The 13,706-nt window shown below is 42.9% G+C and overlaps 1 protein-coding gene across 2 annotated transcripts in view; it reads left to right on the forward strand.

Moving 5' to 3' along the window:
* Positions 1 to 13,706, forward strand: part of ADRB2 (adrenoceptor beta 2) — a 62,603-nt gene that overhangs the window by 37,732 nt on the left and 11,165 nt on the right. Inside the window, exon 2 of one of the 2 annotated variants that reach the window (XM_081178602.1) lies at positions 2,304 to 2,396. The exons of the other annotated variant lie outside the window; for it this stretch is intronic. Within the exon in view, the coding sequence (XP_081034728.1) occupies positions 2,304 to 2,365 (62 nt within the window). The 3' untranslated portion in view covers positions 2,366 to 2,396. Of the gene's footprint in view, positions 1 to 2,303; positions 2,397 to 13,706 lie in introns of those variants that run through there. 2 annotated transcript variants of the gene reach the window in all.

Below are 13,706 nucleotides of genomic sequence, written 5' to 3' on the forward strand. Positions count from 1 at the left end.
CCGCTCAACCCATGTTGTTGATCTTGTCTGCTGGTCTTGTGCAAAACGAGCTCTGTAATATGTTCAGTTTTCAAATTATTGCTTATGACTCTACTGAGCATTTATTTCCATCTTATGAAGAAACTCTATTTAGGCTAGAAACAGCCACCCCTTGCTTCTGGGAAGTTCTGGACGTCTGCTATAGCCCAATTTATGCATGTTCACTTTTAAATAAGTTACACTTTGTTCAGTGGGACTTTACATCTAAGGTTGCATAGGGTAGCTGGGTTCTGAACAATGTAATCCATCTTACATCTACTGAGCAGTCTGTCCCACTGCGTCCAATGGGTCCTGCTCCCTATTGTGTTTAGGGTGGCAACCTTAGCTTTCTGTAAGTGAGTGTGCTCAGTATCCTTGCATGTGGAAGCAGAGTTGAGCCACTTGGAGCAGTGCAGGGCTTTTCATAAACTTAAGAAAACCAGGGGGAAAATGAAATCTCTTGGTCACCTCATAAAGTCAGTGGCAATCCTCTAACAAAATTTGAGAAGGAATCTCACCCCCCTCTCAGGGATTTCTCAAGAAAGGTTCATTTCACTCCCCACCCATTTTTCCCCAAAATGTTTGGCATAGCTCTGCTTCCTGATGCATCTGTAGGGTGTGATCCTGCAAACACTCCAGTGTACTTCATGCAAGTCAAGGAACTTAAGCACATGTACATGCCTGCAGGATTGCAGCCACTGAATTTGTGTTTTGCTCCTCTGCCCTGCAAATGACTGGCTCGACTTTTCTAGAGCGCCAGTTTCCCTGGAAGCGTCGGTTCTAGCATAGGAAATCTCCCTTTGTTCTCCTTGGAGCCTTTTGAGATTCCCTTTCCAACATACTCATAGGAAATTACTTCTTTTGAATCTATTGTGAGAAGGCAAGTCTTGATTAATTCAGAGTCAGTGATTTCCTTTTCCCCAATTGTCCTTCAAATGGCCTTTTATGTGGCACTAGATCCCTATTGATAGCCCCAAGCAAGTTACAAGAAGGATTTATATGTGTACGTTCTACGCACATCCTGTTTGCAGATATGCTGGAGAGAGTTTTCAGGTCTGCAAACAGTTCTTCATAACGTTTGCAAACACAAGCAACAGTGACAGTAGATGTGAGAGACTGCATCTCACTGTACTCGTTCAGGCTAAACAGTGATGTTTCTGAGTTTGAATCCATTGAAGAGAGGTGTGAAGGGTTCATTAAGCTGGCCTCTCCAGAAACCTACCCTTGTGGATGAAGGCTACCCCTCAAGACATGCCCCCCACCTCGCAGAGCTTTGTTCCTGTCTTCCTTTGCATATGGGAACCTGCAAATGATAAGGAAGATCCGGCCTTTAAGGGATTAGGGGTTTAGTACAAATGTGTGATGTTACATTATGGTTTGTTTATATTCCACTTCCTGGTCAAAGCCCCCCCCCCCATCATATTAATACAAAAGAAATATACAAATGGATCAAAACAACAAAAAAATACCAAAATCACAAAATGCCAATCAATCACACTTGATATGTGTTTTGAACTCGGCCTAGTATACCAGAAGGAGTATCCCCACCCCCATCATTCAGCCTGGACACTGACATCCAGCTCTGAGGGTCTTCTGGTGGTTCCCTTCCTGCGAGAAGTGAGGTTGCAGGGAACCAGGCAGAGGGCCTTCTCAGTAGTGGTGCCCACCCTGTGGAATGCCCTCCCATCAGATGTCAAGGAAATAAACAACTATTTAACTTTTAGAAGACATCTGAAGGCAGCCCTGTTTAGGGAGGTTTTTAATGTTTGATGTTTTATTGTGCTTTTAATTCTGTTGATCGGCTGGGGAAACCCAACCACATGGGTGGGGTATAAATTAATTATTATTATTATTATTATTATTATTATTATTATTATTATTATTATTAACCCTGTGGCAAACAGGAAGGGGGGATCAAACAAACCACCCCTATCTTTCACCTAGGATGCACAAACTCCTATCTTTCCCTCATAGCCATGGTTCCATCTCTCACCCAGGGGGAATGGGGAAGGGGAGCAAGGGAGACAACAAAAACTGGCTTTCTTTTGGGACCACTGATGTAACATTCAAATATGACATTGTAACAAGGGTGTTACTAAAGAATGATGCTTTCCTCCCACAATTTTCCTGCAGTCCAGATCCTGGGGAACTGTTTGTAAAAGGGAAGGAAGCAATAATATACTAATAGAGATTAGCATGAGCGAGACTTTAGAACCTTTTTGTGGTGGAATGGTTGTTCAGCTCAGCAATGTTTAACTTATGTATCCTTTCATCGGCAAGAAAAGAAGATTTGTGGGATGCAAATTGTATAAAATCACCAACTGTGGCTCTGTGGAGAGCAAGCTGACTGGATGAAGAGAGGGCAAATGTATCTGGTTTCATTGCTTTCAAGAAGTGGCAGGACGGGGGAATATGAGCTTTGTTAGCTGAGTGTTTTTATCCCATGACACAATATAAAATATTCCCCACCCAATCCCAGGTCACTGTAATCTTATGTGTCCCTTTCTTCCAAATGTCTCTATTCCATTAGCATGACACTGTTCTTTTTTCTTTTTTTAAGTGCTTCAAACAGTTAGATTTAGGGCTAAAATGTTTTCCCAGCAGGAGTCCACATCCACCCATGCAGATGCCATTTTCCAAACAGCAGTTCCTCTGGACTTGATCTTGGATGGATCCTGCAAGGGTACCCATTTCAGTCTGCAAGCCTATATGCACTCACCTGGAAGTAAGCACCACAACCTCCGAGTAGACATATGTAGGATTGCACTGTTGAGCAGTGAAAGCTCCAGCTAGATTAGTGTTTCCGAAACTTGGGTCTCCAGCTGTTTTTGGACAACAACTCCCATCATCCCTAGCTAGCAAGACCAGTGGTCAGGGATGATGGGAACTGTAGTCCAAAAACAGCTGGAGACCCAAGTTTCAGAAACACTGAGCTAGATCACTTGCAGGTGGGGTCTCCAATAAAATGCTTCCAATAACTCCAGAGTTGATTTTTTTTAAAAAAATCTATAGTGAATGCTTTAATCATCCCAATATATCTGGTTACCCAAATCCATTCAAATCAATGAGTTGCTAACATTCAGGATGATGGGTAAAGGAAAGGACTCAGCCATTCAAATGTGGGCAAACGGGTTCCAGCTGGCAAATGTTAGATTCATGTGCTTTGTGTGCTTCAAGTTTCCTGCATCCTAGGTTGGATTTGGCAACAGTATATTATTTGGTGACTGTAAAAGAGAAGCTGTCCTTTGTAAATGCACATGCCTGTTCATAGCTATCAAGGTTCAGAAAAGGCTTAAGCATTCCAGTTGCTTGTTTTCATGGTGCATCTGCATTTTTGCATGATACGCAAATGATATTTATGCAGAGGAGAGGGACATGCCACATCGCATGTCAAGAGCTCTCCACTATTTTTGCTCCGCATGTCATTATATTTTCCATGCAAAACCCCGTTCCTCATTAAAGAGTAACAAGCTTCTCTGGGAAGGTTCTGGACACAACTCTCTCACTGGCCAGTATCTTGCCCTGCTCTGGCCAAGATCTGTCATCTATTTATGCTCTGCCTCATGTGGAATCTTGTTCCTTCTTCAAGAGAAATTAGCTTCTCTGGGAAGGTCCTGGGCACAAGTCTCTCACTGGGCAGGAACCTCGCCCCTCCTGCTCGCTATAATAATATAGCTTCTTGTTTCACACCTTGTAAATGTCACTTGGGAGAGGGGAGCAGCAGCTGAAATTTGCAATGTACGTGACCAGCCACCTTTTCAATCTCATCTCAAGATCCCCACATCCCTTGCTTAACTAACCTGCTCAGATTTATCAAGGGGTATATATGGGTGAAATTGCACAAATCCAGTTTTATTATGAGCAGTCAAACTTGGGGATCTAAAATGCTGAGAGGAAGATGCACCGTCATAGAGTGGAAAACACTGTAGGGGTTCAAAGATTTCAGGGTTATCTGCTTTCTCTGAATCCTATTGAGTCAAGCCCTCCTTCCCACACCCAGGAAAACTGGAACCCAGTACATTTGCCAGGTCAAATGCTTGCTACTCACATGCCTGAGATATTTTTTGAAAACCCAAACTCCAAATTCTTATATTCATATCTTTAAAAAAAAATAAACAAGGGGGAAATGTCTGTTCATATGATGTTTAATTTATCTATATGTGTGGATTGTTTCTATCCCACCTACTAACTGAATTTCTGAAAGCAGCATGCAGCTTATTTCAAGTACAATGAACTAGAAGGGCAATGCCATAGAGCCGAGCTCCTGACTGGGGCATTACTACTGTTTCCTGGGCAGGGCAGGGCTGCATGGGCACACCTTAAGAGCCAATCCACAACCCCTACAACCCTGACCTGGCTCCTGCCCCATCCCAGTAAGCAGCAGCAAATGCTGATGTTGCAAAGGGAGCTCAGCACTCTCATCTCACCCCCCTGACTGATGACCATTTGAGATTAGAGTGAGTAGAGTAGGCAGCTTCTTCCACTGATAGCTGACATGCAACCGAAAGTGTCACAGACTTCTATCAGCTTACTTTGCTCTACATGCTTTACGATAGCTGATTTTTTGCAACTAATTATATAAATAAGTCCCACCCAGTTATGCCTATTAAATGCCATGGTGGCATCTGTTTGGCACACAGGTTTTGTTTTCCAGTAGTAGTAGACTATAATTCTGTGCGTTACTGTTTCCTGAAGGTTTTATATGTGTTTGTTCAAAGACAGAGCAGGCCAACCCTGAAACAAAGTGTAATGTGCTGAATACTGGTGTGTACACATTTTCAGACAGAAGGCATCTGTCAGCTGAGCAGGTGAAGGAGGCAGCATTCAGCAAATTCCCTTCTACCCGCTGTCGTCCTCCAAATCAGCTCTGGAGGGGGACCAAAAATCTGCCTCCTATCAGCAGAGCAACACCGATTGTATTCTACCCTGTGTGTGTTGCAGTGGCGTAGCGTGGGGGGTGCTGGGGGGGGGCAGCCGCACCGGGCGCAACATCTGGGGGTTAGGGGGCGCAAATCCACGGGTTAGGGGGCGCAAATTACTTGCCTTGCCCCGGGTGCTGACAACCCACGCTACGCCACTGGTGTGTTGCTCTAAATGCTCTTTTGATATTATAATGGCCCTTGTTTATCATGGCAGTGTTGTCGCTCAAAATGCAACAATATGTTTTAATAATACAGTATCCTTGCTGGGACACATATTTAAAACGAAGTTCCACTTTAAAAGCACCAGTTTTAAAAGTGTAATTTTGTTGCATGTTCTTTGCCCCCAGGCTCTTCTGAAAATATATTGGTGCATAAAGAGGGTATGCTGTGTCTCATGTCATCCCTGTAACAGCAGACTTGAGATCCAAAATTGTTGGCAGTAGATTGTCACCCTTTCACAGCTTTAAACACACACAAACCACTTCATTCCTCCCCTTAGTGCCACCATGTAGAGGATCCATGATTTCCCAGGTGGTAGAAAGAGAGTTAGTAAAATGGGCTATAAGTAGATGGTGCACTGACCTTGTGTGTCGACAGATCTGTCAATCAATATTGAAATTTCATAAAGTAAGCCTCACTGCTGGCTCCATCCTGCTGTTTCCATCCTACCTAATAAGCACTGAGCATTGCTTCTCATTTTCAAGCAATGGGCTCTGAGACCCCTCAGGTGAGACCTTCAAGTGGTCATTGGAAAGCCTGTGGCACCCTGCCAAAGAAGGGGAGTGGGTTTCCAAAACACACGCCCCCAGCACTCAGCTATGTGGGCCATCTGTAACACCAGAGCAGATAAGTAAATGACCACCAAAAGGGTCACAGGGCAGAATTAAATGTTGCACTAGGGCAATATCCACAAAATCATTTCTGCTTGCCAGACAGAACCATTTCCCCAATCCATGTCTTGTTCTGGGGCTTTTTCTGATTCTCCCAATAAGATTTGGGGGAAGGCACAGGAGTTGTGTGGTGAGGGAGAAGAAGGGGGAGAGTCCTGTCATGATAGTGGGACCTGTTGCACTGGAACAGGAGTAGGCAACCTAAGGCCCATGGGCCACAAGCAACACATGGGGGTCGTTTAACCGGCCCACAAGCCACCCCCAAACCAAGGTGCCCGCTTGGCGAGTCTCCACGCGCTGTGCTAAACCAGTGTGGCATGAGGACTTGTTTCTGCGACACCGGAAATGGTGTCTGTGCAGACGCAGATGCCGGAAATTGTGGGTGCGCGCACTTACATGTGCGTGCAATCCTGCCCATGGCGAGATCTCCACTGGAGTGAACTGGCCCAGGCCAGGTAAACCTTGCTGACCCCTACACTGGAATCTGCTAGTGCAACAACTTACTTGGATCCAGCTCATAGTTCCCCTGCCAACAATGGTTCATTGTGACATCAGAGTCAATCAGCCAATAGCATTAAAAATGTGAGCCTATTGGAGAGGCAGAGAAGGTGAAAGTGAAAGTAAGATGGGAGAAAGGGATTGGAGGGCCTCATCCATAGCCTCACTTAATGAGGGGGTTGTTTGCTAATTGTAACATAGTGGGGTAAGCCAGTAAGAAGTTTTGTAGAGATTGCATTCAAATAGTAGTTTATGGCAATGCAGAGGTAAATTGCCTTGTGATACTCCCATGATGCTTTCTGCTTATTTGCAGTTGTCAAAATACTCTTTCACTGTGCTCTTGGTGGCTTATACCTGCATGCAAATGCCTGAGGGACAGTGCCTTAGAATTCACTCTCCATTCTTCTGGAGAAAAGTTAAGAAACTGGGTATGCAAGTCTATAAATATTTCTAGTAGAGCAACCTGGGGAATTGGAAAAGGAGGGGTCCTGGTACAAGACCATGCAAACAGGTATGCACGAATGGTTATCAAGAGCCTGGAATACATACCACAGAACAAGTGCTATCAGAACAGTATTGTGTTGTAAAGACCTCCCATAGATTTCCTGGTGATTGTCAGCATTTCATAAACATGTCATCTGAAATAAACCGAGGGGTTTGATCACGAGGAAGTAACATTTCCCAGAACGGGTTAGAGGAGCTAGTCAGCCGGTGGGAATCACAGCTCTTTCAAATTCCACAAACAATTGCCTTACATCTGGAGAAACATTTCCATCACATGGAGCCAAGTGTCTACAAAGGTTTCTTCACTAAGAGTCTGAATCCATTTTAATCTGAAGGATTTGAAAGCAATTTATTGCAAGCATTTAAATGTTCATATGCCAGGCAAGGAAGGATACCCTGTTTCATATCCTTTAATCTCTCGTCTCATCCCTCTTCATTACCACTACTCTTGGCATCATGTCCAAAACGATCTGGTCTAGATACTCAAAAAGAAGTATTGATTGTAGCAGCGTGAGTTTCTTATTTTAAATTGTGCAAATTCATTCAAAATGTCTCCCTTCAATGCGCTTCCAAATTTGCCATGCACCAAATAGACACTAAAGGTCTAGTACTTATTTTATTTATTACCTATTATACACTGCCTTTCAGAGCTATGCAGCTTATGCCAGGCAGTTGCCATGAAGCAAATTAAAATACAAAATTCCCCAGGACGTAATAAATCTAAAAAACCAGCAGTAATATAGTAAATAGATGCTGTAGTAAATAAATAAAGCTGTGTACACGCTCCCATTTATTCTGCATACAGTGCTCTCCCGTCGTTGGTTTGGGAAGCGGTGTACACACTTCAGCCAAATCCATATCTATCCTGTTATGTATGAAACACTGTGCTTTGAGAAAAAGTCTTAGCTGTGTTTTTAGGCTGGTAACATGAACACAGCTCAAGTGTTAAGAGTTTAATCAAAGGATGGTAATTATATAATATTGCATAGGAGATCGCACTCCATTCTGAGTGGCACTAGCTAAGGGTTTGTGTTGATGCAGTTTGCAAAAAACAGCAGGAGCCCGTGGCTGAAATTGCAATTCAGGTGTTTCTCTGGGTTCTGCTCCAGAATGATCATTCCCAGCCAGCTTCAAAAGCATTGTGATGTTTTATTAGTATGGAGGTGGAGGTGAATGCTTGCCTGGAGGTGAGATGGCAAAGGGTTGCTAGCAGTAATCAAAGAGGAGGCTTTTTGCAAGAATATTAAATGTGACAATTGGCACTTAATGACTCACTGTGTAACCATGGCAGGAGGAGATGAAAGCAATTAGCCTCTCATATATGAGCCACAACAATATTCCGAGCTAATAATCAGCTATTGAAAGTACTGTATTTCTGTACTGACATTCCTGGTTCAATCAACTGCTTTTCAGCCCCCTCATCCCCTTAGTTTCAGATCTCATTTGAATGGTGGATAGAACAAAGATGGGGGGTGAAATAATATTTTCAAAGAGGCAGGTAAAAAATCTGGATGGACAAAGAACATTTCTCTACTTCCCTTTCCGGGCAAAGTTAATAAGCAGTTTGGGTGAAAATTATTGTTGTTGTTTTTCCCTCCTGCAGTAGCACAACAAGAGATTTTCATATATGAGAATGGCTGATTAATAATACACCGACATTGACATGCATGTGTGAGCTCTCAAATGATCAAAGGTACAGTGGTGTTGTGTTGTAACATTTCCCAACTAGTCACTCAAATTATGATTTTTTTTTGTATCTTGGAAACAATTGATTGTTTTTCTTTTAAACCCTGTCTTTTTGAACCATCTACTCCACCGCCACCACATTATGACCCATTAGCTTTATTTAAGAACATAAGAAGGACCTTGCAGGATGAGGGCAGTGGTCCATCTAGTCTTGCATCTTGTTCTTACTGTGACCAGCCACATGCCTACAGGAAGCCCCCAAAGTAAGACCTGAGCACAACAGCACTCTCCCCTCCTGTGGTTCCCAGCAACTGATGTTCAGAGACATATTGCCTCCCACTGTGGTGGCAGAGCATAACCATTGTGGCTAGTAAGCAATGATGGCACCCTAAAGGCTAACAGCTTTATTGTGGCATAAGCTGTTGAAGCCGGCATTAGTTCACAAGAAACTGTTAGGCTCTGTTCAGTGGTGTTGCTCAGCTGATGCTGGCAAGGCTTCATGTAGTCATTCTACGTGCTCTCCCTCTCTCCAGCTAGGAAGTAGACCACCCCCCCCATTTTGTTTCCATTTTTAAGAAAAAGAATGCAAATTCAAGGCAAAGGCTGGCCTTGTCACAAATCAATGTGAAACAATCACTCTGGGCAGCAAATTCTAGAGGGGCTACCAATCATCTAGTGCTGATTTACAGAGGGTGGGGGGCTTTAGAGAAGAGAGGGGCTCCCCAAAAATTGCTGTCATCCTAATTCCACTGATAGAAATCTTACAGGCATCGGCTGAGCAACCCCATGGGATAGAGTCCTAACCATTTTTGTGTGTGGAGCAGAGCCCACTTCAACAGCTTACGCCACAATGAAACTGTTAGCCTTCCAGGTGCCGTAAGACTCCCTTTTTGTTTCTACAAGGTGGGGAGGTATATGGGGACTCTGTTTTCCCAGCCCCTGCTGTGTTGCATCTGTTCCACATTCTGAATAAACCGCAGAGTTGTTTATTGCCGATGGAGGAGAGAGAAGATCCCTTAACTCTAAATTCTAAGGTACACATTGTTTTTTTTAAATTCCTCCCCCACCCTCTTCAATTTGTCTGCAGGGTTTTTCTATTTCCCTGGCATACTGGCACCACCAAGTGGTGATGTTCTAATCTGCCATGGAATTAGTGCTAAATGTTTGGAAGGTGATAAACGACTTCTCAAAATATGAGGAGCGCAAACTGAATGGCGCACAAACTGGTCTTGTTTTCTGCTGCAGAGCCATGGAAGTTACTGTAAATAAATAAGAATTTTATGGCAAGCCAACGTCTCCTGCCTCAAACTGAGAAATGGGGACTTCCCTAAACCTTTCTTAACAGACAGTATTGATATACTGCAGAAGACAAATGTCATCTGTGTACTGCGAGGTTCAACTTTCTTCTAATGATGCTCTGGCCATTTTCACACCTGCATGTGGATGAGGGCTGGCCATGATCACTATTTCCCTCTATGCAAAAAAGATTGCATGAACTCACCCTCTGCCTCATTATAAATGTGAAGGCTTAAACTTTTCCCCTTTTCTCATTAAGCATTATTGACATGAGAATTGCTGAAACTTGAGTCCAAAACAATATTGATCAGGATGTCTTTACTGGGCATTTCCAGCATGCCGCAGAGTAGACCACACAGATGGAAACACTGAAGAGATGCAAAGAGATCTTTGTAAGGTTTAATAACAAAACACCTCTAACGTGCATCTTACATAGTGTCTATAATCATCATCCATCCACCAGGGGGGTAAGATACAGAGTAAAGCCCATTATATACCATTCACAATTGCTGACACAGCTAACTACAGTGACTTATCAGCACCTGCTACACTGCTACACAGCTGAAAAACTAGGTGAGTATTTGCACTCTGGCTTTTAAAGTGGTACACACCCTATGGAGCAATAATGAACCCTAACATTTAAACAAACTATTCAACAGTCTTGGGCCTTTCTGGATCTACTTTTTTATTATCATTTGTGCTTATGGTGGTCTCAGGGCAGTTATACATGACCCTGCTTTCATACTGTTTGTGCCTCCAAAGATTTTGAGGCAGACATGTGGCTTCATTTCCAATTGGTGCATATCCCATACCATCCTGCTAAAATCCTTTAACTCCCCCCCCCCAATAGCTACTTTGCTTTAATCCCCCCTCACTTTTGTTACACCAAGAATGTCCCGCCAGATGACATTAATAAAACAACATTGGGGAAATATCACAGAACAATGAAGAAATGATTGAGCTTGTATATATAAAAGTACTTGCATATATGAAGGTGCTTGTATATAAAGTTCTATATGACTTGAGACCCAAGCTGTTGAGTCTCCATATGCTTCAACCCATACCTTATGGTCTGTGGTAAAGGCCTTTCTAAAAGCACCACTGGTACAAATGACAAGGAGGATGGGCTTTCTCTGTGGCAGCACCTTGTCTTTGAAACTCCCTCCCAGAGGAAATTAGGCAGTCCCCATCCCTGACCATATGCAGGAGGAACTTGGACCTTTTTAGTTGTAGCTTGTTCAGGTTACTGGGAACTGTAGCTCTGTGAGGGATAAACTGCAGTTCGCAGGATTCTTTGGGAGAAGTCAAGTGCATATTGGAAGTGCTTTGAATTTATGGTGTGGCTATGCCCCTGCAACTTCAGTGGGCCCAAAGGCCATCTGGGCACTGTCTTCCCCATTATGGTGAGATTGTTTGAATTTCTATTTCAATTATAGTAATTATTTCTAAATTTGCATCTGTACACATATAAAATTGGCATATGCAAATCTTCATCTTCTTTTTTTAGTCAGGCATTTCCTCTCCTTTGGGAAGGCAGAAGTGGTCACACTACTTTGGATGCAATCCTGCTGGAACGGAGCATGTTCAAGTCCCATTCATGCGCTTAAGTGGGAGCATTTGGCCCAAGCTTAATTTTCAGCTTAATTACATTTTTGGAACAGTGCTGTATGATTAATGAGATCCCATTTTTGTTTGGGAATGGTTTTCCTTAAGTTCCCTGGACAGTTTTGCATGCATATACTTTATTCTAAGTTCTCTTCATTCATTGCCCTATCATCTGTTCACTTAATCACAACTGAACGGAAGAGTTTCTCCCATTAAACTTCTTTTCTTTACATCTTGTATATGCAGCAGTAGGATTATAACAGTTTGGTGTCCTCTGCACCATTGGCCAGATTGAACTATGCCATTATAGCAGCCTTTCTCAAGCTTGGGTCCCCAGACATTGTTGCACTACAACTCCCATTATCCTGCTAACTAGGAATAATGGAAGTTGTAGTCAAGCAACAACTGGGGACCCAAGTTTGAGAAAGGCTGTGTTATTGTATACTTGCTTATGTTTGGGTTCAGGGGGCATACAGTAACTCAGCTCTCAGAAAGTGTCTGTAATCAGGTGGATGCACCAAAATTTTGACTGAATAGCAATGTTTATTCCAACTGCAGCCTGAAACATAACTGAATGGAGAGAGTCAAATAATGAGAGGTATATATATACCCTGAGATATTCAGGAGGGACAGGAAGTAGCATTCTTAAATATATTGACAATATATCACAGTCACATAATGTCCAAATTCCAGAGGGGTAGCCACGTTAGTCTGTTGCAGCAAGAACAACAAAAAGTCTTTTGACACCTTAAACGTGAACATTTTTTAATGGCATAAGCTTCTTTAAACTAGAGTCCACTTCACCAGATGCACAATGTGTAATTCTTGCTGGTCAGTTATATATCTACATAAGAGTGTAAAGAGAAATGTTAAAGTTGGAGTTAAATGACAATGAATTCAAAAAGTTCCATCTGTGACCATTCCGTTAAATATATGCAAACTGATCCTTCACAGCATCAGCCATTGGCAACAGCACACTCATCTTAGACAATACAACTGGAGTTTAAATTATTAAAAGTGAGTGCAGATACCCTTCACAATGGCAATGGTGGTGATGGAGATAACAGCATCATCTTAGCACTGCTGAGTACATTTAACAGCAGCAGCAGAGCAGAATACCATTGTCTCTATTCAGACCCAAATGAATAAAATTAAACTTTTTGCCAATTCAGCAATTTCATGCTGGAGTTTCCATTGGACGTTCCTTTGGTCCTGCCCTAACTACTCAGGGTGATATTTGAGCAATAGAATGTTCGTTAATAATGCAGTTTATGTGAGGGAAGTGGAACATCAGAAATGATAGAGGGAAAGAGACTTGGGGGAGCTATGTACTGTTGCCATAAAGAGCAGAAAAGGCAAGATAGGGGATAGGTGAGCTCTAGGATAGATCTAGGTAGAGCTGGAGGAGAACTTTGCCTGAAACCCTGGAGAGCCACTGCCAATAGACCATACTGATCTAGATGAATCAGTAGTGGGCTGAAAAAGGAACCTAAAGGAACGGTGAGTAAAGAAGGCAGGGAGTGGTGGTGGTGGTGATGATGTAGGAAGCAATTGTCCTAAAGGCAGAAAGGATTGCATGCTGTCAGCAGAAGTATACAGGCAAAGAACAGGACCAAGCATCAAGAAGAGCAAAAATGTATTGAGAGATGTACTTATGAGTCAGTCTTTATGGCTGTTCTGAATGGTTTCATGCATGCTCTTGGATGCTGCTCAGTTCTTTAGATTGTGCTCCTTGCTGTTGGGAGGGATCATTTGGCCCTAGAGCAAAGGCAGGTTTGCATTAGGAGCGATCAGTAGTCAACTATAGGCAAGCTTTTGTTTTTGGGTCTGACTCAGTGAATGAATTTGGCCAAGTGTCATTCATGGGTCAGGAAGCATGGCCATGGGAGGTCACGGAACCTAAATCTCTCACTGGGTTACCCAGAGCAGCAGATAGCTAGAATTCCAGCTCAACATCTGATTTTTTGCTTCATGAGACAGATGTTTAGGGCAAAAGCATCTGTTGTGTTTTCGCTCTCTCACTCTGCATCTCTTCTTCTCATTCCTCGTTCATGCACAACAGTAAAAAGAAAAAGGAAAAAAAGAATTAGGTTGTCAAACTCTTAATAATCCGTTTCCAACACAATCCAATGAATGGAATTTTTACATCATTTGCTGTAGTTTTACGGGGTAATAGTGTTCACTGAGGAGGAGAAGGCGATAGTTTATTTACCCTTTATACAGTGAAGAAAAGGAGAAACCAGAGAACGACTGTATGGTTGTGAGTGGTTCACCTGCATAGAGAACT

This window comes from Podarcis bocagei, assembly GCF_964188305.1.
Source record: "Podarcis bocagei genome assembly, chromosome: 2".
NCBI classification, from domain to species: Eukaryota; Metazoa; Chordata; class Lepidosauria; order Squamata; family Lacertidae; genus Podarcis; species Podarcis bocagei.